The 26,041-nt window shown below is 37.9% G+C and overlaps 1 protein-coding gene across 1 annotated transcript in view; it reads left to right on the top strand.

Annotated features, from left to right (window-relative positions):
* Positions 1–709: 709 nt before the first annotated feature.
* Positions 710–26,041, top strand: part of ROBO2 (roundabout guidance receptor 2) — a 440,334-nt gene continuing 415,002 nt past the window's right edge. Inside the window, exon 1 of the mRNA XM_074148172.1 lies at positions 710–764. Coding sequence (XP_074004273.1) covers positions 710–764 — 55 coding nt within the window. The remainder of the gene's footprint in view (positions 765–26,041) is intronic.

The following is a 26,041-nucleotide window of genomic DNA, read 5'->3' as shown; positions in this document are numbered from 1 at the left end:
GCCCGCCGCGGCACCGCGCTGGAGTTGCTGCCCTCAAGCAGTTTCCGCTCTGGTTTTCAGTGAGGAGGGAGGTGTAGGGGGACAGGGCTTTATTTTGAGGGGATGCTGAGAAAGCCGTTCCCTTCCTGTAGCGCGTTGCCTAGGCGTTCCTATTATGGAAGTTAAGTGAGAAACTCTGCAGCTTGAACTGATTTGGGAGAGAAAGAGGGAGAAAGGGGTAGGGGGAGGGCGAGAGGAAAGCAAAATAGCCAAACCAAGCCAATGATTTTCCTGCAAAGTGCCGGGAAGTTTGCAGAGCACTTTCTAGGAATCAGGCCCTTTCTCAGAGTCTGTCCTTGTCTTCCGAAGAAAGAGCTTGCTTTTGGATTGCCATGGATCCTAAAGAGAGTCTTAGACACACTTGAATAATTCCTCTGCTTGGGCTGGATTGGTGGGAATTTAGGAAGGAGCGTGTGTGCAAAGGAGAAGCCTTCGGAGCTCGCTCGCTGCTCTAATCTGTATGGATCTAAAAGTGTCACATTCAAGACCTTTCTATCTGCAGCTTTTGATTTCAAGATTTCCCCTTCCACTTTAAGTAGCTGCTAGGAAACTGAAAACTTTTGGACCTACCTCTTATTGGCTTTGGATACTTTTTTTTTTTTTTTTTTTTTTTTTTGATCTCAGTGGAATTGGTCTCACAAGCCTTCGGGATTGCTTTTAATATGTCAAAATGGGTCTGCTGACGCCACTCCTGCTCTTTGGATTTGCATTTTTTCAAGTCTATGGTAAGTTCGCTTATTTTAGATATGCCATTTCTGTGCATTCCCCTTCATCTGAATCTGATTTGGGACAGCACATGGACGGCATTATAAGCTTTAACATTACACAGTCTTAAGTTTGTTTCTGGTATAAAAATGGTATTTCGGGGCGGGGGGGGGGGAGGGTGTGTGGAGTGGGGGAAGAGGGAGAATATGCGTTTCCAATATGCAGTCCTTCCCGTCTGCTAATGTAATGGAAAAGCATCTTATGAATAGAAGAATGTCAGCTTGAGGTAGCTAGGAAAGAGTAAAAACTACCGTGCAAAATCTTTTCTTTCGGGGTGTGTGTGAGGGAAGCGGGAAGAAGAAAGGAAAGGCAGACAGCTGTTGTAGCTGATACTACTTTGCCTCCTTCTATTGTTAAACTTTCCACCGGGAGAGCCAGCTGATGAAATAAATAGGTTAGCTCTGCCTCGGCTCCAGGTGAGGCGAATTGGCGAATTTCCAGAGTCCCTAAACGCCTCCTTCGGCGCAGGCGGAGGCTGGAGCAGGCGCTGGCGAGCTGCAGACCAGGCAGGGCGGTAGGGCGCGGGGCACCACAGCACCCACCACCCCGCATCGCCTCCACCCACTCCCGCGGGGCCGGGCAGGTGCGGCGCGGCCGTCCTGCCACCCCACCCCATCGTGGCGCTCCGCTTGAGGGTGGGGCGGGAGGGTCTGCCCATCATCTTCCCCCGCACCCTTTCTTTACGGGCTTTCCGGGGGGAATGCTGTCATGAAGCTTAGCAACGTTTGGGGGAAAAGGGTGGATTTCCCCCGTACTGCCCCCTTTGGGTCTGCTCTACAACACTTCTTGCGGTTTTCAAGTTTAAGTAATGGATGGGGAACTATAAATTAGCATCTTGGAGAAGTGCGCTTTAGCAGGGCGGAAACTTCAGTGCAAGGGTAAATGGTCTTTCAGAGTAGAGGTTGGCGCTGTGCTGCAGTATAGACCTTAGATGCATTACAGTAGTTCAAGCACACAACTAGGAAGCGAGCATCTGTAACAGGTCTACAGGAGTGTGTGCTGGGACCAAATGCTTGGCAGTCCACCTAGTATCTGCATCTCCAAACAGTCTTTTAGACTTTAGGTGAATTTGATGCCTGGGACCCTGGCTGGTTTTGCCTGTCTGTTAGAGCAAACTGTTCCAGGAAGCTACTGCTTACAGCATTTACTGTATCAGTCCTGAAGCAAGGACTCTAGGTTTATTGTTTGCAGTCACAGGCTGCTTTGGGTATTTCTCTCCCTCCTCTCATCTTCCCCCATCCCCTAGCAAGAAAGGAGGCAAAATAGATGAGAAAAGGGAGACATTCAAGTACAGTTTTACATTGGTTGCATAATATGCTATGCAGTTTAATGTTCAGTTTGGTCTACTGATAAGAAAATTTCTGCGTAATGTACGTACATGCTAAACAGTAGGAAGTTTTAACTGTGAAAAAATTTAATGGAACATTTGCATCTATCAGCACCATTGTAGTTTTGCAGGGATTTTGTTTTCTGTTTGCTTTGTTTTTCCTACTGTATTTTGATCCTTAACGTTAAGACCACCAGTATTGGGTATATCTTTGTATACAAACTGAAAACATCAGGCTGTAGAAATGTAATTATTAGTAAGTGTTTAAAATTGTATGTAGCTAGAAGGAATACAATTAAAGTGCTCAGTGGAAGTGACAGAGTGAATCAGAGGAGCTTGGTGTTACAGAATGTAATTAATGTACCAGGCTGTTTGGAGATATATGAAACAAATGCAATTAACCAGCTTGCTGGAACGACAGGAGCAAGATATAATGTATTCTGGTTTTGTCATGGGGAACACAAGTAGAACCTTTGTTCTGGCTTAGCCTTATAGGACAAGGGTGGGGAGTGCAGGTGAAGCACATAGCTTAGTGCTTAGTTTAGAGTTGGACCACTAGAAAAAATTGCCAAGAAACTGCCCAGAATAGATGTGATCGTCCCCTTTTGTGGGAAGATATTGCAGAGACTGTCAAGTTTGTATGTATTAACAACTCTTTTAAATAAAAAGCCTTGTGGATAGCATATCGTGACCAAGTAGAGATAAGCTGTTATTGTTGAAATGACTAACAAGTAGCTTTGAAGAAATATTGGCATGCAAGCTTGGCACACAGTACTTTTGTCTCTTTAGGAGCATAGTAATTATGATTACACCTTAGGGTGACATATACCACCAGTTGCTTAGAAAAGATATATATTAACATTAGCACTCTTTAATTTAAGAAAAAAGGCAAAACACAACAGACCACTTCTTTAATAGGTCTTGAGGTCTTGGTTTGTTTTCTATGTTTAAAAGTTACCTCTTAGTGCATTTCTGGTTTCGAGGGGGTTTTGTTGTTGGGTTTGGAGGTTTTTTTGGTTGGTTTTTTTTTTTTTTTTTTTTGTTCTCTTGGCATCAGGTCCATGCATTTGAAGCATGTTAGCCATCCTTTTCCCTGTGACGTTAGTTTAGTTTAGTGATTCACAAGTTGTGTTACACCGTGCATAGTAGTGTCGATCAAAATGATAATTTTGCCTTCTAAAGTTATTTTCTCTGGCCATGCTGTTATGACACCTGAAAATTACAAAGCCCAATGAAAAGGCCAGAAAGCATACATATATATGTCTATTTTATTACTATTATTATTGTGCTTATGATTTTCCTATAGCCCTGCCCATATTCTTGCAGTCTGTTAAGGGAATAACTAATCCTTTTTCTTTAGCTGTCAATCTTGGTTACTGTTCTTGAAAAAAAGTACACCAAACAAAACCCCACCCTACTAGACAGAGTCTGTACCATAAAATAAAACACTAGCTATTGGAGTTAAAACAACTGGTTACATGTTTTTTAATAGTGTTCAATTCATTTTTCTTTCATTGTTATGTGGTTTTTTTGTTATCTTTCTTCCAATCGTTGGTAAAGCTTGAAAGAATGAATATTAACAGAAAAGTTCACAACTGTTGTGAACACAGGTGTGTGCGTGTTACCACAGACACTAGTTCTAGTGGTCCAAACTCTGCCTTGGTAGGACTAATTGTGTGTTCAATGAAAATGACAACCTTTTATGTCAGGGCTGGCTTTTAGCCATTGTCCCTTGAAAACTGCAAGTCTTGTGCTTTTGAGTGTACGATGGTGTTAAAGATACATGAGAATAATTCTGTAAAAGCAGCATTTTATCTCCATATTATTATATTTCAAAAGCACTTATTTTCTTAAGGAAAAGTATGAATCTGAAATGGTGGGATGGTTCAGGCATTCTATCTTTTATTTCCTTTTTCTTTTTTCTTTTTTTTTTTTTTTTTAAATTAATTTTATTTCTTCACACCAGTGAGCTACACATCTGTGGCCTTGTGCAGGTCTCGGTTGCCTATCAGAGAACATGGCTTACATATAAAGCTAGAATATATTCTTCCAGTGAGTATGAGAGCTGACAGGGTCTTGATCTCTCATGTGAGTTTTGCTGTTGATGGATAACCTTTGGTTATGTGGAATGTGTGCATTTTAATGCATTCAGGGTAAAATTCTGAAGTGAAGAGTTTGTGGTTTTGTTTCCTTTAGCTTGTTCTTCCATAGGACCCATTTCTGCCAAGCATTTCAGAGTATACTTTCATAACTTATCCAGAATCTCACTGAAGTTAATAAGAATTTAAACATGTGTTCCAAGTTAATTATATGCTTTAAAACTTTGCTGAGTAGGGATGAATTTATGCCCATGATGAAACATTTTGCTGAATTAGTCTTAATGTTTTGCTTTCTTTACTTCCTGTCTGGTAAGTCATTATTGCAACAGCATATGTTTATGTGCAAAAAATAGGCAATGAGAAAATCCTGTCATTGCCCTTCCAAAGGTGGATATGTTTGAGAAGTGATGTGGTAATCAAACATTTTTAATTTCTTTTTTTTTTCCTTTGCTGATTTGGTATGCTGCAAAAGGTCTGATACCCCACAATTCTTTTGGAAAAGGTAGAATAGGGGGTTCTAAACTTTTCTGTGAGTTGCACTTACTACATTAATCCTCCCATTAGGAACTTTCTGGAATGATGAGAGTGCTTAAGGAAAGTAAGTTTTAGCACTGCAGGCTAAAGATATGTAACCTTAAAAGTAGACAAAAGGATATAATTAGATTTTTAAGGATGCATAAAAACCATCAAGGAGATGTGCCAAAAAAATTCAGTGAGAGGAAATGGAAGCTTTGGCTAGTCTGTCCAGTCAGCTCTGTTTCCAGGAGCTGCTTTTCTATAGCAATGCTGTGTAGCCTCGTAGCACTAAATTCAGCACATGCTCTGTCCGCTGCTGAACCATTTAGTGGAAATTACTAAAGAGCATGCAATGGCTTTTTAGCCATTTTCTACCCTTGAATTGCTATTCATATATTGATCTCGGCTAAATAGATTGCTAACAGGTTCTGTACATTCTGTTTCAGCCACCTAAGAGGAATACTTCTGTCAGGTTTTATCTGTTATCTCAGCTGGCATGGCAGAGGTTGCTCTTCCTGTGGCTGCCATCTGGCTTACCATCTCTCACACCAACCTTGTGGAGGATACTTGGTAATCATATTGATGCTGTTTCTTGCCAAGAGGCTGGGTTACTGGTGCTCTTTTCTACATTTCTATAGAAATCTCTTTGTTTTGTGTGCAGAAGAAAGTATGTATTTGCTCTTGCCAAATAAATAAATGTGTTGGTTTTCTGGTTCTGACTGAACGGACATTTGTTACATGTAACTGCTGAATTTTTACAGAACACTTATTGTTATCTAATCTTTCTTGCACTTGCATTTTATAGTACACGTGTCTTGTATATTCAGAATTTTTTTTTTTTAGTTTTGGTACAAGGATACAGAATCTGGTCTTACATCACTACTTCAGAGAAAGTGTTGAGGATGCCTTTTATGCAGGACTAGTCATGCAAACTGTTAGCTATGAAATCTTTGAATGCGAAATAATTGCACAGAAATAAAGATTTGTGTAGGATTTAGTCTTAAATCTTTGCTCTCACACCTAGCTTCTACTATACAACGCAAACTCTGGACTCTCTGCCCTTGAAGTTATATGTTCAGAAATAGGTTGAGTTGTCAGTCTTGTCCCCATCTCAAACCCTTTCTTTAACAAAGTAACTGTTAATCCCCTGTGGTTAACACTTTTTATTGTTATAGTGGATAATTAAACAGGGCCCTGATAATTTAGGACTTGATTCTGCACCACTGAAATTTATTTCCTTTGTGTGAAAGATCTTGAAAGCCAGTGGTGATACCTTAACTTACTGTAAATAAAGGCTAACATCTTAATTCATGTAATGCAGTCTTGTTACAAGATGAAGGTGGCTTGCTACATCCTTCCATGGGGGTAGCTTCCAAATACTAGAGGGTGCAAGTGCATGTTGCTCTCTTAGTCCTGCTTACTCCTCATTTGTTCCTGTAGTGCTCTGTTTACTAGTACAGAGTATCCCTTTGTAATCAGAAAGCTGCTTCTTGTGCTGGGTTGTAAATGTGATGATATTCATTCTTAATATTTTTTCAAGCCAAAAGTTCATGAAGTAAAAAATGGCTTTTTAATTCCATCTCTGCGGCTTATCTTGGCTTTGCTGCCATGGAAGAGATCCAAGATGTGCTCTTAATTTTATTAAAATAATAACCTTCATCAGTAAATTCATGAACAACAATAGACAAACTAACCAGTAGTACCCATGTAATAACCTGCTGTTACCTATATTGAGCTGCTGTGCTCGAGTGGCCAAACCTAATTGAGATTCATCTTCATATTATGGACAAACGTGATGTGAAGGTATTAATTTAAACAATGTTATGGCAGAAGGAGCTTGTGCATTTGCATTGAATTTGCAGTCTTTACGGCTCTACTCCAGCTATTTTTTTGACTAGGCAAATTGTAAACTCATAAATAATTGTTATTATCTGCACATCTCTGTGAGTTAACACATCTCTTTAACTGCATTTTGAGCTAACTTTGTGGTTATGTTCTAGATATCTTTACAGACATCCTTCCCTGAGCTTACTGTTGCTTTGAACTTAGTTGCACTGTAAAGCAATGCCAGTGAAAAAGGCACAGCTTCATTTTGCTTTATGATAGTGTTACTTGTTTGTCTTGATATTTCGATCAGGAAAAAATGTCTCTTTGGCTTACTGATAACTGAAGGCCACCAATCTTCTAGTGACTGCAGTCTCTGTTTTGGAACCAATTGAGATTGTGTGCATCCAGGTTGTATTGCAAACTTCTTATGCTATTTATCTGGTTGTGGAAATACTCATTTAGCTCTACCTAGCTACGTGAACAATTACTGGAAGAACACAAAGCATTTTCAAATTCATATCTCATAATTTGCAGGTGCTCATTGCATAAGACACCATTCCAAGCTTGATTTGGGGCAACCTTAATAATATCTGATGTTTGCTTGCAGAATTACCCTTCTTGTCACTGAGTCCTCATTGTACTCCTTCAGTTCCGGCAGAATTCTTCAGTCTGACTACAGTGAAAGACAGTGGCCTGCTCTTGTACTATTTTATGCTTTGTTATAATTTACTTTTGTTTTCTGTCATCACTTTTTCTAAGATTAAGTAGAACAGTTTATTTGGTCTGATATATGGAAATTAACTGGTAGGAAGAGTGGGGATGCCAGGAGTTGAAGTATGATCTAACTCATTAGAGTTTACCTAAATGATTGTGCCACAATGTCTGTTGCAACATGTGGTCTTTTAGTTTGTATTTATGCATTGCCTATATAGCTTTAGTGTAGACTTGCCAAGGTGAGAAGAGTCACTCTGTAATGTGCTTGTTATAAATACAGATTGTACAAATACTTAAAGAATAAATGGCCTGCAGTTGTAAAACACAGTAAACTCTGTAGTTCACTTCTGTTAATCACTTGCCATTGATTACAAGAGAAACTGAGTGGAAAAAATTTAACCTTTTAAAACCAAAATGTCAGGTAGCTAACATCAGTCAACTTGTTTCTCATTCATAGTGAATGGAGGAACTCTTCATGCCAGGGTACCAGAGGTACTTTTTTACTGCTGTGAAAATGTCAAGAGGAAAGAAGCAGTTATGAGAAGTATTTCAATGCTGTATGAGCCCTATAATCATGCTTTCTCAAGGTGTCATTCTGTGCAGTTTTCAAAGGCCGTGTGTCCTGTAGCCCAGATGACTTCATCCTGGCAAAAGGAGTGGTCAATTTTAAGACCTTATTTTGTATCCTAAAGAGAACTCTGTAACTAAGGGATGGATGATTCTTTCATATCGGTATTAGCAAAAAATTCAAATGGCATAGCAGTGCTGTTGAACTAGGAGCTAGTTGAAAAAGATGTGTTTTCTTCACCTGGATTTCCTTTCCTTAGTCAACTTGATCTTCTCTTTGGGATTGCCTCTCCATAGTGGAAGCTGCAGAAAAAGAATCTGTGGGCACATCCTCCTCACTTTCCAGAAGTGAAATACTGTGCTCCACGCATGATACCACCTTCAAGACCTGGACATGCTTATTGATCCTGCATGTACGTGTACACTAGCACTGCCCTGCTCTGACAGTTTTCTGAGGAGAGAAGTGACGCTGTAAGCTGGGAGAAGTGACATAGTAGCCTGATTCCAGGTCTGTAGCTTGATGGATTAAAGGACTACCTCATTTTGAAACAGGGGATGAGGGTAGAGAGAGAATACAGAGCATGTGGCTGGGTCAGGCAGCATAGGGAGTGAAAAGGGGAGCAAAAAACTGCTGTCATGCTTAACATGATAGTGCTGATGCCTAATAACTTTGAGGTTGTTTTATACACAGTATGTTTAGGCTTTTATCATGGCTATGTCATTTGTACATTACTTATCCATGAAGTGAATAAACCTCTCTGTTAAATTGAATCCAGATTTGTTTGCAGTGGCTGCAAGAAAATGCTAAATTGTGATTTGATGCAGTGAACTAAAGTCTTTGCTGGCTTTAACTTGATGCACTGCAGAAGAGCTGATAGAGTGGCTAGATGTTTTTGTATATGTTTTTATGATATGTAAGAGAAATTGTGGGCTAACTAAAATAGTTGGTTTACATCAAAGCAACAGCTATTAAACAAAGGACTTCCAGTGGAAAAAAATTAACTCTCAAAAATACTGCATTTTACTCTTGATCTATTACATCTGTTCTGTTACCAAACTGGGTTTTAAAATATAATGCTTTGATTTTAAACTAGTGAATGGGATGTATCCTTTCAGATGTATGCCTGAATTATAAAAACTTCTGTGTGTTTTTTTTTTTTTCTTCTGCCTGAATTTGATTCATCATCTTAAACTGTGAAATGTGATGTTTACCTAATGAGACCAGACAGCTTGTTCTATAAGATCAAGTCTCATGGGGTAAAATCCCAGCATCTAGAATAGGGGAATCCTATGATAAAATTGTCTTTTAGTACTGTTGTCTTTAAACCTCTAAGAATAGTCCTCTGTGTGTGTGTATATCTAGTTTTTTTAAAAAAAAAAGTTTTTATCTATGTAGGGATATAATTATATCTCTATACACTTATAATGAAAGAAAATAACTTTAGAAACTGTAAGGAATAGAATTTGTGTCCCTGAAGGCAAAACTGTAAACAGTAGTAGGAACTGTTAGAACACTGAATTAAAAGAAAATGAAATGTGTGACAAGTAGACAAGCAGATATTTAATTAAATATGAATCAGTGTAAAACAGAACTGTTTATTATTGCTTACTGAATCCTTTCTGACAACTGCTCAGTTTAGGGTAAAATGCAAAAGAACATACGTCTGGCTTTGTCTGACCCCAAATTTCTCTTTTTCCCTTTCTACAGACAACATGCCTTTTTTCTCTAAGTGATTTTTTTGGTTGCTAGGAGAAGTGCAGTAGTCTGCCCTGCTCTTATCCAGCAGTAAAACCGAAGAGTGTATTGAGGTAAAGAGAGGGGCAAAGCACAGTATAGGCCATGAATCACAAGTTGTCTCTAATATATCCACTTTGTTCCCACTTTTTCTTTGAAAACTTTTGTTTTTACTAATGGTGTTTCTTTTCAGCTGGTGTCTCAAAGCCATTCAGATAGTGGAAAAAAATTGTGCTGTTAAGAGTCCACTTAGAGGAACAAAAAAAGGAGGGGGAGACATTGAGACTTATTCATGGGGTCACAGTGGTAGCAATACACAACTCAATGAATAGCTTCAGTCAGCTGCTGCTAAAACTGGGTGATTGATACCGTATGTTTTTTGCTAGGACTAGAAAGTACACAGAAAGTCTTCATAGTGGCCCTGCTAGTTTTAATGCAAGATATTGAAGTTGTTTACAAGCAGTCTTCAGACTTCAGTATATGCAGTATTCTTGAAGCAAGTCTGCAGAATTCAAATAGTAATGTTGTATGCATTTGTTAAAAATAGAGAATTCTTAATAATCGTGCTACTCTTGCTCCGGTTTGTGAAACCCTTTATTCACTCTCCAAAACGTGCTTTTTGAATTAACTGTGTACTGTGACAAGAATCACTTGACCATCACCTCCTATAATAATCTGAAAGTGTGCTTAACCTAATGTCATTGACTACTTTTAAACCTTTGCAGTTAAAAATGGTTTTATGTAGCTAGATATTATAACAGGTATAAGTGATTTGACAATATTGTCTTTATTAATCGATTATTGAAATCATGAGAGTTATGGCAGATTTCACTTGAAATTGATTGCAGGATGAAGGTATAGACGATATATTCTTTCCTTAAGTGCTTAATGAAACCTAGGTTTAAGAGCAGTTTTAAAAACAATGATTATATATCTCAAGAAAGATTGCTGGAGACGTCATGTGTGTGAGTTCTATCGATAGGGAAATAGAACATGTGACTGCAGAGAACTACAATTTGTGCTGTAGAAACAGATGAGTCCCTGTGAACAGAGCAGTATCATTCCTTAACAGGAATAAGTGGTGAATGGCTAAGGGTCTCATTACCAATTTAGAATATCTTGTTGACTCAATTTAGCAACATGCAGATAATAGAGAAATTCAATGATGATGTAATTGGAAAAACAGTGCAGCAACTTGTACAGATTTGTTATTTCCAGTTGAACAACATAGGCTTCACCCATTTTTCTAAGGGTATTGGGTGACCTGGCAGTACTGGATTCAGTCCCAATGTAATTTAATGGATTTTGTGTCTGTTTAGGTCAGGGCTGAATTTGCCCCCGGGGAAAGATGAAGATGGAGGAGTTGTAAGTTAAATTACAGGGAGCTGGCTCTATCTTACAGTCTGCTGATGGGGGTGGGAGTGTGTGTGTGTGGGTCTTCTATGTGTGGTGTTTTTTTTTTCTTCCGGATCCACACAGACTTTAGGAGTAATTTAAATACCATCTACAGTACGGCTGAGGTTTTCAGTTACTTCCATGAAAGCCGCAAGTGCTGAGATCAAGGATTTTCCCTCATAAATTACAGCAGAAGTCGCCTCAGTCATTCTTCACTGTTAGTCCAAAAGTGCTGTTGTCCTTCTTCCTGCGGAGATTTGCATGGGAAAACAGACACGTTTCTGTCACTGCATGTGGATGTTGGTTAGCAAAATTGGATTAACTGGAGGACATGCCCAGTACCACTCAGGGACTCCATGGCAGAAGGGAGAATGAGATTTGGTCTCTAAGAACACAGTTGATGGTGGGAGAGACATGCTAATGTTAATGGTGAAGGAAGAAAGGGTAACTTGAACTGATGTTGCTGCTGGATCTCTTTACCTGGCATTTAAAGCAAAGCAACTTTTGAGGTCCAGGAGCATGAGAAAGGTAGAATCATGGACTGAATCTGTCCTCTAGTAAGAATTTTCCTTCCTGTTACTTGCTAGTCCTGCTGCACTGCATTATGAAAGAGAAACAGGGTAGAGGATGATTCAGCACTGCTGGATTTGGGACAGGGGCTAGGGGGGAGCAGATACTGGTGCAGTGAAACATTGAGCTGTGCTGTCGTTCCTGATCTTTTTCCTCCATCCTCAGCTATGTGTTTCTGGGAGTCTAAATATGCTAAGGAACGAGTTAGGAAAGAATTGGTAGCTCTGGTCCTGGACCTGTCTGAAATTGGAGGAAACCTATTGTTGCATGGTGACATTCAGCTGTCTGACCTTCCTGCTCTTGCATTTCCTTCTTCATTCAACTTAATGTGCCAAATGAAGCATCATTTCTTCAGAGAACTCATCTGTCCCTCAGAGCCCAATCCATTTGTAGAATAAAATCCTTTCAGATTAAGTAGTATACATCCATACAAGTAAGGACCAGCTATAGCTACAATATTGAAGTGGAGAATTTCACTGAATTTCACTGAATTTTTGGAGTTGGAAGTAAGGAATGAAAGCAGATTTATGTATACTTTTCCTGTCATGTGGTATGGAACAAATCTAAGGCCATTTCTTACTCTTTCTGTCTTTTTCCTCTCCTGTTAAATCTATTTCCCAGTTTTTTGCTATAATGAAAAATGTGTGTAGTTTGCTTGGAAAGTTTCAGATATGAAATTTCTTCACTGTTGGTGGTTTGTGTTTGAAATTCTACAACATTTTCCTCTGCATAGGCCAGAAAATCAGAGACACCTTAGTTTACTACACAGAAACTGCTGGCATTGAAACTTCTAGATTTATTTGAGGCCATGGAGAAAAATATGCTCTTGTGTTTACAGATTTTCATTGCCTGTGCTGCTTGTCTGCTGCTTCTGCCTATGCTCCGTGTTTCATTCATGTAGCTTGCCTTCTTTGTTGAAGAGTTTTTTCTATCTTGTTTTTTTATCAGTTGTTTTAGTTTCTTTTCCAGCTTTTTTCTGTTCATCTCGTTCTTCTCTGATTGGTTTAGGTTTCTGTTTTCTAACCATGTTGCTTGAATATGAAGAATGAAAGGACTGAAATAACAGGAAGAGTTGGGGGAAGGCAGTGTTGGTGATGGAGAATGTTATCTATGCACACAGAATTCACAAAGTAATCCTGCCAAAGAACGAAGTTTCTTATAATCGTTCTGCGGAGGCAGAATCTTTTACCAGCCCTAACAAGTGACTTGAGCAAATTAAAAAAAAAAAAATAAAAAATTATGGTTGTAAGCCAAATTTCATGTGAAGCTGGAAAGAGGTACCTTCCTGAACATTTAACCTTAAGTCTACCTTTTAGTTTTGAAACACATAAATCTCCTCTGTCATGGAGAATCCTCTTCTTCAGTTTAGAGAGAATTACAGATAACGTTTATAAGTGATTTGTTAGGTTTCCTATTCTTACAAATAGTTGAACTTTATCCATTTTTAAAGTATCCATACATAGATGGGCAATCAATTTTTTAATGTTCTACAAAATTCTATAAACAGACAATTAACATTAAAAGGCAAAAGATACTAAGTAGGCATAAACTGAATAGTAATGGCATTCAAGGTAATTATTGTGCTGATACTACTGTTGAAATTATTGATATTATTTAAAGACAATTTATTTTATATGTATATAATCTATACATGATAAATGTATACAATATTATACATAATAGATTATATACTATACGATACATCTTGTAAGAGAACACTTCTAACTTCCTAGGTAATCTGGGTGAAAGTTTAAGTTGTGGGTTTTGTTGTTGGTTTGAGGTTTTTGTTTGTTGTGTGGTTTTTTTGGCTTTTTTTTTCTTTCTAATTCACAGTTGACCTTAGCTGTATTGAAGCACAAATGTTATTTTTTGTACTGGGTAGGACTTGTAATGTATATGAACTCCTGACTCAGCAGAAGATGCTGGGAATTTTGTCATCAGCATCAGTGGGGCCACAGCTTTGTTTTTGGAGTGTTTGGCAATGTGGGAGGCTAAAGCAGAGAAGGAAGTTTTGTTGGTTCTTGTTTCTCTTTTTTTCTAATTAAAGTCAATCTCTTAAGCTTTGTGTAAACATAGAGCTGTAATCAGGAGGTTAACAGATGCAAGAATTAGTGGGGAGCCAAGATAATGATGCAAAACACATCTAGTAGTAAGCAGTGTAGTCAATAGCTTGAGAAAGAAGTCTGTAACACCATGAAAACTATGTCATTTCATGTTCAATTGAAGGCTGGCTGTTGACTTATGGAGAGCACCTTCAACTCTATCTGTCCTGATGGCTACAGATTCGACTATTAGGGAAGCCACAAATCAATTTTAAACCCAATTTGTAATAAATTTGCAAAGTAGAAAGGCAGATACATTATTTGGCAACAAATTTCTTCCATACCTCTTAGCATTTTTGATGAGATGTCTTACTAGACCACTTGGTATTTCCAGAGAAGTGACAAGGATGAAATAAATTCTGGCACTCTTTGGATGAAGAATGGTACAGAAGTTATCAGTTATTTGAAGGAAATGGAGAATAACTGCATGCAAGTCTTGGTCTCTTCTGCTATCTGCAGCAGTACTTTTAGCATTTTTAAGATGGTCTCAGCATGTAACTTAAGGGCCCAAATCTGTATTTTACCATATATACTGTCATCAAAGTCTAGGCCAGACTTTGTTAAAGGCTACATCACGTTAATCTCATGGTATTCCTGTTAATGTAGTGTGCAAGTACTTTTTTCCTATGGGAAATCACCAAGAAAGCTTCATGAGAATGGGGCAGTGCCTCCTGGGCTTGTCTTCTAACTGGAGTGAAGGAATAATTTCTGACCACCTGATAGGTTTTGCAATCATGCCCAGGTAAGCATATAGAGGGAAAAGGGTGGAGTAATAGAATCATAGAATGGTTTGGGTTGGAAGGGACCTAAGGGATCTAGTTCTAACCCCTCTGCCATGGGCAGGGACACCTCCCACTAGACCAGGTTGCTCAAAGCCCCATCCAGCCTGGCCTTGAACACTTCCAGGGATGGGGCATCCACAACTTCACTGGGCATGAAGGAACAGACTTAGAGCCATTGGTTCAGCATGCTTCTTGTGTATTGCTTGCACTGTGAAGCTTTTGCTGCTGCAGAAACTGCAGACATTGCAGATTTTAGCAACAATTAGAAAAAAGCACAGTGTCTTCCTGAATTCCCAGAATACCCTTATGCCAATTCGGGGTGTTGAGGGAAAGAATTCTAAGGTCATTTTTACAGGAAGATGGATTCCTGAGAGTTTGAAACTTCTGAAGACAGATATCCATGCAGACATAGATGCAATTTTTTCTACCTTTTCTTCTTTCTTTCTTTTTTTTTTTTTTTTTTTTTTTTTTCCCCAGTGCCTTTGGAAATTAATTTCCTAGTGCTCCAGACTTTTGCTTAACACTTTGAACAGACAGGCAGCATTCTCACATCTAGCAAGTGTGATATATTAAGCTGGGGAGACAAAACATAGAGAAGGTTAGTTTTAATATGGGCTCGGCTGGAGGCATCCTACCTAATGAATCACTAATCGCATCCTGCAGTGTTATGAGTGCTATGCCAGTGGTCTCCTGTCCAAATACCATTCTTGTCCAGCTTCCTTCACTTAAAAGCCTCACAGGGTCATAATTCTTACACCTAGTTTAGAAAGAAGATAGGTTACAAGTTGGACTAGCTGAAATGGAGTATTCTGAACAGGTTTCTTTGGAAGTCAGGCTTCAGTGGAGAAAGTGAAGCATAGAAAAGAATAGTGCTGTGCAGGAGCAAAAATGTTCAGCCTGTACACTGAGTACCTGGAGAGGAAATAGATTCTTTAACATTCTATGCTGAGTGTTCAGAAAGCTTTTCAGACTGTAGTTTGCTTGCATATATTAAAGCTTTTTTTATAACTTGGTATGAATTGGTTGCATATGCATGTGATATAAATAAAACCTAACTGGATGTTGTAAGCCAAAGAAATAAATCAGCCAATGATTCTATTGCATATATACTTGGTACAACTCTCTTGGTGACTTATAAATAGATATTGCTTATTACTTTTGCTTGCATTTATTTTTGCTTTAAATGGCAAATAAAGCTGTTGTTAACAGACCTTAAAATCACTTGGAGGATATTTACTTAGATCATTTTGAGGAAAAGAATGAATGTCCTTGTTAAAATATTTGTTATTTGTGTCTGAGTGATGGGACAAGTAGATAAATTGTCAGCACAAATGACTAAAAATTTTTCTTTGATGTCTTCAAGAAATTATGTAGAGAGTGTATAAGCCCTTTTCCAAGTTTCCAAGCTTATACTCTGAGTTACCTTTTTGTGGAAAAAGCTGGATCCAAGAGGGGATAAATAAATAAATCAGAGTAGCAGTTTTGGTAAGTATTGATTTGCCTTAAACAACTTAAGTAAAAGAAACATAGTAGAAAAATAAATACCCATCTCACAGACGTATCACTACCTTCTTTTGCTCCTTTCTAAATATGTCAAAATTGGGAAAAATATTGCTACAGTTTCAGTAATATCTTCCTTAAAAGTAAGTCTTGCTAGTTTTTTTTTTCTTTTCCAGTAATGGAAGAACTTTTGCTTTGTAAGGATTTCTGGAGGCTTTGTGCACTGCCAGTAAATATTGCAAAAATAGGATAGGAGATCAGTCCACTTAAGTGTTTGAGTGTTCATGGAATATATACCTTATATAATGTAAATGTCACTGGCTCTTATTCCTCTTCCCCCTTATGGGGGAAAATCAATACATATGTTTCAGAATACTTCCCTTGACAAAATGAGATAGACAGCCAGATCTATCATTATTGTCTGGCAGCATGCTTGTCTGTTTGATAAATCTAATATTTGGAACTTTTAGGGAAATACTGTTAAAACATAATATTCCTGCCATCTGGCACTTCTTGCTCACTTCAATGAGATGCTTTGGAGGTAAGTGAGAAGTGCTTCTTAAGAAGTTCAATATGACAAAATTCAGAACATTTAGACCTGGTGAGGTTCCTTTATTATATAAACAGTTAATAATAGTAGTAAGGGGGGGTGGAACAATTGCTGATTTCTTGTGCTATAGAGTTTTAACTTTTGGTTGCATAAACAAAGAGATTCATAATGTACTTTACAGTCTATATTTATGTTTATTTTTAATCTTTCAAGTAGTCTGAGCGATTGGACTAGCCTGGAAATAGAGGCTGCAGAATACCAGCAAAATAGGTAGTAGGAAAGGATTAATGAAAAATCATTTTGCTAAGTTAAGTTTCCTCTCAGCGTAGCTACCACTAGTTATAGAAAGCTTCTCCTTTCAAGCAAATAAATTATTTATTTATTTCCAACCCAGATTTTACAATTTAAGATACGATTTCATACTTACAGATTCAAATAAGAACATAGGCAAAATAAGTAAACCACCTCAGGCAAAGAATAGATTTCAAAATCCCTTTCAAAATATTGTGAGCATTCCATGTTTGCAAATAATGGATCTTTGATTTTGTTAAAAACTTTCAGTGAATGGAATGGGGTTTATGTTTAATAAGTCTTAATTGCAATTCTGAGAGCTGTTACATAGCCAAGACAAAGAATCTTTTGGGCCACATAAACTAGGCCTTGAACAATACAAAAATTAAAATTCCCTGAATTTTTATTTTTATTTAATATTGAGAATTAGAGGGTACATATCTTGATGTGTTATAGCAAAACCAGACTCGTGTCTAGGCACATGAATGTATCCTATTTGCTTGCTGGACACTAACATATAGCAATGTTAAAACACGAAGTGTTAAAAAAGAATCGGTGTTGTATCTCAAAACCAGCACTGGAAATACCAAATAAAAGAAGATAAATCTTGAGTCTGCTTGCACTCCATTCATTGGAAGGCCCCTGAGGATGAAGGTGTAGGTGACTATTAGATGACATTAATCTATATTCTCCATGAACTGTTGGGTCCCCAGTTATGATAAAATACTGATAAGTCTACTTAAGCTGGTTTATTCTGGTCCATATATTGATGGCATACTTTAGGATTTAATAAGCTAATACTGCTCTAGACATATCTTTTCACATTAATTTGCTTTGTGCAAAGATTGATACACAGTGAATTATCCTAGCTTTTGTATTGTGATAGGATGCCATACGTGAAGAAGGCAATTGTCCACTTCTGTATTGAAGTAAGTTTATGATTACTGTGTGACACAAGACATGTCGGACTTTGACCCCTTTTGCATTCTTCTTAATCAGCAGCTCTTGGTCAAGACCGTGATATTGTAGGCTCTAAACTGACAGAACTGTGTGATGGCTTTTCAGTTTTTGCCTCAGGGCTGAATGACACATTAGTGGGGTTGAGACAGCACAAATGCTGGTTTCGTATATTTGGAGAGATTTTTGATCCTTTAAATTATGGAGGACTCTTGTCTGTTGCAATATGATTTTGAGGAATTACTTTAATACTTTCATTCACTGTTCTATGTTTGTTCATTTATTATTTTATTCCAATGTGTGTGTTTCAAAATGCCTTTCAGTTCAAGCAGCACTTGAGCAAGTGGAATTCTGATGTCTCTTATTAGTGTTATTTGTAAGCTAGAAGTGATCTCCTAATTTGAGGAATTTCAATCAATTATTGTCATGCCTCGTATTGATTAGGTTTTGTTATTTTAGGGCAAATGGCCATCTTTTTAAACCATAAATAGGACTACTGAAACTTAGCCACTAATAAAATAGCACTAGCTTTTTTTTTTTTAATGTATTACTTGGAAGGCATACAATTTTGAGGGTAAGCATGTAGTCTGAAAGATATGATTTTAAACATGAAAGAAGGAGGTTTATATTTATTGTAAATAAGAGGTACAGGTGGATTGTTGGAAGAAATGGTGGCCTTTCACCTCCAAGGCAACAGTTTAAATTAATCCCTAGATCCTAAGTTAATTGAGATAAATGGTTTTAGCTTTGTCCCTGGTGTAAAGTAGTCCGTATTACAAAATTGCTATACATCTGTTTTTCAAACTTGGCATAATTGGCATTCTCTTAGGACTGAATTGGCATTGGAAGCGAACTATTTCTTAATGCTTAGGTGTTCCCTCTAGTTAGGGTAAATGTCATTGTCAGATCTGTGAAAAAAATCTGCTCCAGCCTCCTAGATTATTGATAATAATCCATAGCTGAAAGATTTGTTAAAAATATTTTAAGTGCTATAGCTGTTTGTTTTTTTGAATAAAAAAAACCAAACCAAATCACAACTTCAGAGTAAAGAAAGTAAATCACTATGAGACCTTATTTTCTTACATCTGATAGAAATTCAAATGCTGAGAGACATTAAAATTGCCTAATTTACCATTTGCTCATGACAGGTAGCCTAACACTTTGGTGGACTTTTGAACTTTATGAAAGATGGACATGTGGAAACAAATATAAATTAATATGTTATTATTTACTAAGGACTATGTTGAACTTGAATAAAGGAAAGCATGTGGCTTTCCTTCCTCACTCCTCTAGGAATCACAATTCCTTCTCTTTTATTGTGCGGGTGGTGAGACACTGGAACAGGTTGCCCAGAAAAGTTGTGGATGCCCCTTCCCTGGAAGTGTTCAAGGCCACGTTGGATGGGGCTTTGAGCAACCTGGTCTAGTGGAAGGGATCCCTGCCCATGGCAAGGGGGATGGAACTAGATGATCTTTAAGATCCCTTCCAATTCAAACCATTCTATGATTCTGTTACATGTAGATGTGGCACTTGAGGGTATGGTTTAGTGGTAGACTTGGCAGTGTTAGGTTTATGGTTGGACTCAATGATCTTAAAGGTCTTTTCCAAGCTGAATAATTCTATGATTCTATCCTTCCTCAAAGGGAAGAGCAATACATATGATACTGCTGTTGGCTGGAGAGTTTTTGTTTGGTTGGTTTCCTGCTCTTGCATCTGCTGGACTAAAGCTTTGGATCTAGAGTCCTGTACCTCACTTTTTTTTGCTTGCAGAAGAGCTGGAGGAGTCATTGAATACGCAACTTTTAACCAGTGCCTCAGTTTTAACCCCTAGAGTGAACTGAAGTGTTGGGCAATAATGAAGGAAGCTGTGTCTGCATTTTGACCAACGTATTCTGTTTGCTGTTATCCAAGGCAGTGTTCCATATGAGGGCTTAGTGTGCCAAGTGCTGTTTTAGCACAGGTGGAGAACATGCTTTCCCAAAATCTTTAGATTTAGATAAGAAAAGGATCACAAAAAGTATTTATGTAGGACAGGAATTGGGGAAAAATGTCCAGGAAGACAATGAGTCATAGTCCTCTCTGCCCAACTCTCCAGCGAGACCTGGACAGGCTGGAGAGTTGGGCAGAGAGGAACCTGAGGAAATTCAACAAGGGCAAGTGTAGGGTGCTGCACCTGCGGAGGAATAATCCCATGCACCAGTACAGGTTGGGGGCTGACCTGCTGGAGAGCAGCTCTGAGGAAAAAGACCTAGGAGTCCTGGTGGATAACAGGATGACTATGAGCCAGCAATGTGCCCTTGTGGCCAAGAAGGCCAATGGCGTCCTGGGGTGCATCAGGAAGAGTGTGACCAGCAGGTCGAGGGAGGTTGTCCTGCCCTTCTATTCTGCCCTGGTGAGGCCCCATCTGGAGTATAGTGTCCAGTTCTGGGCTCCCCAGTTCAAGAAGGACAGGCAACTGCTGGAGAGGTACAGCGGAGGACTACAAAGATTATTAGGGGCCTGGAGCATCTCCCTTATGAGGAGAGGCTGAGGGACTTGGGTCTTTTTAGTCTGGAGAAGAGAAGACTGAGGGGGGATCTGATCAACGCTTATAAATACTTAAAGGGAGGGTATCAGGAGGATGAGGCCAGTCTTGTTACAGTGGTGCCCAAGGATAGGACAAGAGGAAATGGGCACAAACTTGAATATAAGAAGTTCCACCTAAATAAGAGGAGGAACTTCTTTACTTTGAGGGTGGCACAGCACTGGAATAGGCTGCCCAGAGAGGTGGTGGAATCTCCTTCTCTGGAGACATTCAAAACTCACCTGAACACATTCCTGTGCAACCTGCTCTAGGTGGACCTGCTTTAGCAGGGGGGTTGGAATAGATGATCTCCAGAGGTCCCTTCCAACCCCATATCACTCTGTGATTCATTGAGTTCTGTTTGTTTTCTTCTGGTACCAAGAAGAGAAGGAACTTCAAAATGGAACGCTATCAATTTGCATCTATTCATATACATCTCTTAGCTATTTAGGGAACAATTTTCTTAAATTCAGGGAAGATTACATATTTTTCATGCTGATTTGCTTATGTTCCTGTTTGAAAACAAAATACAAATCTTGTTTTGTGCATAAAATATAATAGCTTTTGAAAAATTATTTGTAAAAAATCTCTAGTTTATCAGGTGTCCTTTTATATTAAGAACTTGAAAAATACTTTACATAGTAGTGTTTAGTTAATTTTTATAAAGTATACAGATGTGCATTTATAAAGGAATCAGAGAAACTGCCTGATGTGTCCAAAGCAGGATTTCATATAACAAGTTAACATAGATGTCTTAAATCTGAGTAAAGTTTAAGCTATATTTTAGGGCTATATATTAGATCAAATTTGATTATATGTTTGAAAGTATGCATCTTTTATTTCAATAACAGGTGTCTGGGTGAATGGGAGGGGAGGGCAGAGGAGGGCAAAGGAAAAACCCCTTTTCTTCTATTGTCATACTCTCCAAGAAAATGTGGAATGACTTGTCTTATCGTATGATTCATGCTAGCTAGTTACTGTGATTTCTAGTGATAGTAGATGGATAGAATTTTGTGGTAAATTCTCTTAGATGAGCGGTTTTATTAAAACATGCATCTCATGTAGCCTTTTGCTGTATCACGTGTAGAACTTATTGGCAGGAATGGCAGATGTGAGCTGTTCTAAGCCGTAAGTAGCTAAAAGGGATTAACTTTACACAGAGGATTTACTAATGAAGACATTGCACTTAAACACACAGAAGGAAAGGAAAGTGAATTGTTATCAAGAAATCATTCTATCTAGTTGTCCTAAACACTTTCCCTTTTTTTTTTTTTCTTTGTTACTTATAGTAGTATATTATATAAATGTAATGGGATACTGTTCTCATATTTTATCTTCATGCTCTTATGGTAGTTTCACAGTATCTGGAAGTCAGAGTAAGTTGCAATCTATGGACAGATAGACAAGACAGTTAAACTGTAGACTGTGATGGCAATCTGTGTAGGATTTGTTCTTCTGGTACTTCATTTTCATATGCTTAGGAGTAGATTCTACTACTTGAGCCAGTAAATAATTGGTTTTCAAAGGGATGATGCAGGTAATTCTAATCTTCTCTGGGATTTGTCTTAAAAACACAAAAAGGCAAAAAAATATAATTAAAACTTATTTTATTTTATTGAATACTCCTGCTTTGCTTCCGTTCCATAAACAACCAGTTAGCTTCATAGCTGGAGGCCAGGTGAGCATTAACAAGATTAAAAAAGTGAACAAAACCCCAAAGCCCAAGTAAGAAAAAGAAGTTTCTCAACTGAAAAGTAGGAAGACTTGGTGCCAACTGGCTTCATGATCCGTCTGTCTCTGAATGCTGACTTGTGTATCTATTAGATGGAAAGAGCAGGAGGAGGTGCTCGTGGCTGGGTAACCTCCTTTATTAAAACGTTTTTTTCCTGAAAGATTTGTGATCTTGTCAGAACACATTAACTTTGCAGGCAGAGATCAAGCAGGTATCAAAAGGTTAAGAAACATCTATGTTGCCTCTGATTCCTTCCCTTGCTTTCTTATCATACTGGATGCAGGTTCTGTAGTGAGACAGACCACCTTGATCTATATTTCAAATTCATCTCTGCTGCAGAGGGTTGAAGCAGATTTTAAGGTATTTTACACTTACCATCCCAAGTGGAGCAGTCTGCATTTTGGCAAATAGACCATGAGATAACTTTTTTGTGCTCTTTAAAATATACTGTTGTTGGTAGCTGTTTTAATATGTGTTTATACATATGCACATCCGCATGTATAATTGTAATTATTAAATGAGGTGTTGTAATATAGGTAGTCTATTTTACTTGTAGGGAAATGAAGGTGTTATTTGTAACATATTTGTGAATATTGTTTTAATTGGATCCAATAGAAAAGTGAACAGTCATTTAAGAATATTGCTCTGGAAACTAGAGTATGATCTTTGAAACTGTGTAAGCTATTAAGGACTAATAAGAGTGTATGTCATTCAAAAATAATTTTATTCTAGCTTTTCAGTATATACTGGGTATATTCGGTGACTTTGGTCTTACAAATTTTTAATGTTGCTCTTATACAATGTATATAGAAAAATACATGTGGTACGCATTTCTTTTATATATTATTGAAGATCATTTATCTTGTAGATTATTGATATTACTTCAAATTAATTAAAGTTCTCAGCCATTACTATATACAATTGATAATTATTTTTTTTTAAAATCATTAAAGTGCGGCTGGGTCACATAAAATTATCCCCTTGTCTTTTGTCTAAAAAACTAAGCTAAACAATGCATTTTGGAACGGAAAAAATGAGGCAAGCACTTTGTGAGTCATTCCCATCTTCTAAGTGTTTGTGGCTTATTGACTTCCTCAGGCGCTTTTTTTGCGGTTAACTTGTTTTGCGAATTTAGCCAGCTGTTTGCTTTTGGTTGTGGTTGGTTTTTGTTTTTTTAACCCAAGACTTATTTGCTCTTTGCTTTTTGAGGTCTTTCTGAGTAGAAGGAACAAAATCATTCCAGCAGACCAGTTCCTGTAGTAGTAGCTGATATCTATCCATAGATCATTTCTCTTGCCTGTTATTATTAAAGAGTACTGATGGAACTGAAGGAATTGACATAGACGTGTTTTTTCTTTCTACACTCAAATGAAAGACTGTTAAATAACAAACATAGGCTTGGCACCTATTGAGCAGGGCACCAAAACAAGTTTTAAAATACAGACACTTCCGAAGTTTTTTGCACCACAGTAGTGATTTTTGCCTGCAAGGTTAGTGATATAATCATTTGAGATTTGTTGCATTTGATATTGATGTTAACCTTTAGGATAGCCGATAAACTGACTTTCTTGTGGCAGGCATCATTAATAGGAGGCTCTGTGCTGTCCTGAATAATTTTCCTCACAATTAGCAGCATTGATCTTGTAGGTGCGGCAGAAGCTGAAGTTCCTTGAGGCAATAAGGGAATAAAACTGGTTGAAACTCACACTGAACTGCAAACCAATTGCTCCCATTTGACCATGATAGCAATCGCTTTTTTTCTGGCCCTTGTTTGTTGATTCTCAAAGCAGTTTATTCCTTGTGCTTAGATGTATTTGTTCACTTACACTTCCAAGGCAAGAAATGAAAGCTTGCATTCACCAAGCTGTTCTCTGTAGGATCAGTTCTACTTGGTTAGTTGTTCTGGATGTGAAGATAATCTGTAAATTACTTTTGTACAGAGACACAGTGTCCTGGTATCTAAATATAATGAAAGCTGTGGGATTTTTTTGTTGAGGGGCAGAGTGGAGGGCAAGAGGTTGAAATAATTTCTAGTTGAAAAGCCACCTTTATCCAATTATAAATTAATATTGATTAATACTAATGGAGTGGGCTCCAGGAGAGGCTTTACATCCCTCTTCTGCCTATTAATAAGGTCTCATCTCAGGTGCTCAAAAGCTCTTAAGGAAGTGGGTCATTTGTGTGAAAGTTAGAAAAATCACCCTATGCTTTTGTAGGGAGGACATCTTGCCTATTGAGCAGTCTTCAAAGAAAAGCTTGATACCAACACGGGGGAATAGACTGGGAGCTGTAGAGCTGCTGAAGAGCACAGAAGGGCTGTAGGGTTGCAGTGTGGGGAGAGTGAGTGCTATGTGAGACTATCTTGTAATGTGTTAAATGCAGATCTTGGTGTGACTGCGGGTGTGAGCCTTCTTTCCTTAACTTTATTATCTAGTCTAAGAGTTGGTGACGGTTCATTCTGACAAAAATCCGATCTTGAGTTTTGGTGGAAAAATGGCATCTTACTTAAAACATATTTGGGCTAGTATCCCAGCTTTCTGTAGGCTATAACATTCTGTCAAATTGTTATCTTCACTCTACTATTAAGAAGGAATTCATTAAGTGACCAGTGCTTTTCTTAAACTTCTATGGTGTATAGTAGAACAATATGGAAGTTATAACAGAAGGGCTAGAACCAGACAAAAAGTAAACAGAAGGGAAAAAATAGTTGTTTATACTCTTGGGGGTTACAGTAACTCTGTGCCTGGGAGACTTTGTGCTAGGATTTGCACTCTGTTGTGAGGAGGAGTGCTGGAAGAAGCACTGATTAGGAAAGCAGTCTTTCAGTGCATAGCATTTGCTGGGCTTTATTTGCCTCTAAGGGGTCATCCCTGATGACAGCAGATTCTATTTGTCTTTTTTTAATGAACTTGTTTAATGTCAAGGATGCTTGAAATTTAATTAGATGACTGGTTTTTGTTTGAGAAATAGTATGCAGGCAGTAAAGCAACATTCAGCTTTTCAGAAAAAGATGATAGGAACACCATATGTGGTCTTATAAGGAAATATAAATTACAGAATTTCCATAACTAATTAATTATTGATAGTGCTGTTGATCTTTCTAGTACTTCCTACATTCTGAGATGTTTTGGTGTGAGACCCTGCAACTGTGTTGAGAACCCGCAGCAAAGGCCTTGTATGAAGTTAAGCCTTCTCTTAAAGTATGGGATAAAGTATGGGAAGCATCTTAGATTGGTAGTTTTTTAACAAGCTACAATGTAAAGTGAGGTGATGTTGTTTGGTAATCCTGTCCTATTGGAATCAGTTGTAAAACCTATAAATTGATTCCAGTACAAGAAAAGCAAATAAAATCATCAGCAAATAAAATAACTGGTGATGCTGTCAATGTCTTTGTTATTTTATGTGACAAAAATTGTTGCATTATCCTTGTGGATTATGGGGGATATGGATATATAATACACAAATGCTGATAGAATGCCAAGTTGGGGTATAAGCCCTGCTCTGAAACATCAAGGATCTTAATTTCTGACATCAGCCTGTGTCTTTGTCTGCTGCATCAATGTTATCAATATTCTTCCAAACTTATAATGCAATAATAGTTTTTTTTAAGTAAGTAAACTGTTTTTATTTTGCCATTTTAGGAAACAGAAAATCTTGCTAATCCAGTGAGGAAATCTGTGTGTGTATATATAATATTTAAAAATAAATATTAATAGATATAGTTCTTGTTCTTGTATGGGCTTTTTACTTCTGCAAAGGTATAAATTGGTTAAGGTATTGTAGTAATGAAAACTAGTACTCTGGGAATTTCCACGTGATGAATGAAAAATTAGTTTGAAATTACGAAACAGTTTCATTTTGTGACTCAAGTAACAGTAGAAACATAAAGTCTGGCAAAGTGAAATTGCCTCTCAATGGCTCTAGAAACCTGGAGCTTCCAGGCATTCCAAGAGGACAGAGGGTAAAGCTTAAACACAGCAGATCAAGAACTTGCAGGTAAATCTTCCCTA

Source organism: Numenius arquata, chromosome 1, assembly GCF_964106895.1.
Source record: "Numenius arquata chromosome 1, bNumArq3.hap1.1, whole genome shotgun sequence".
In the NCBI taxonomy this organism is placed as follows: domain Eukaryota; kingdom Metazoa; phylum Chordata; class Aves; order Charadriiformes; family Scolopacidae; genus Numenius; species Numenius arquata.
Note: the sequence above shows the minus strand (reverse complement) of the source record. Positions and strands in the feature narration are given on the sequence as shown.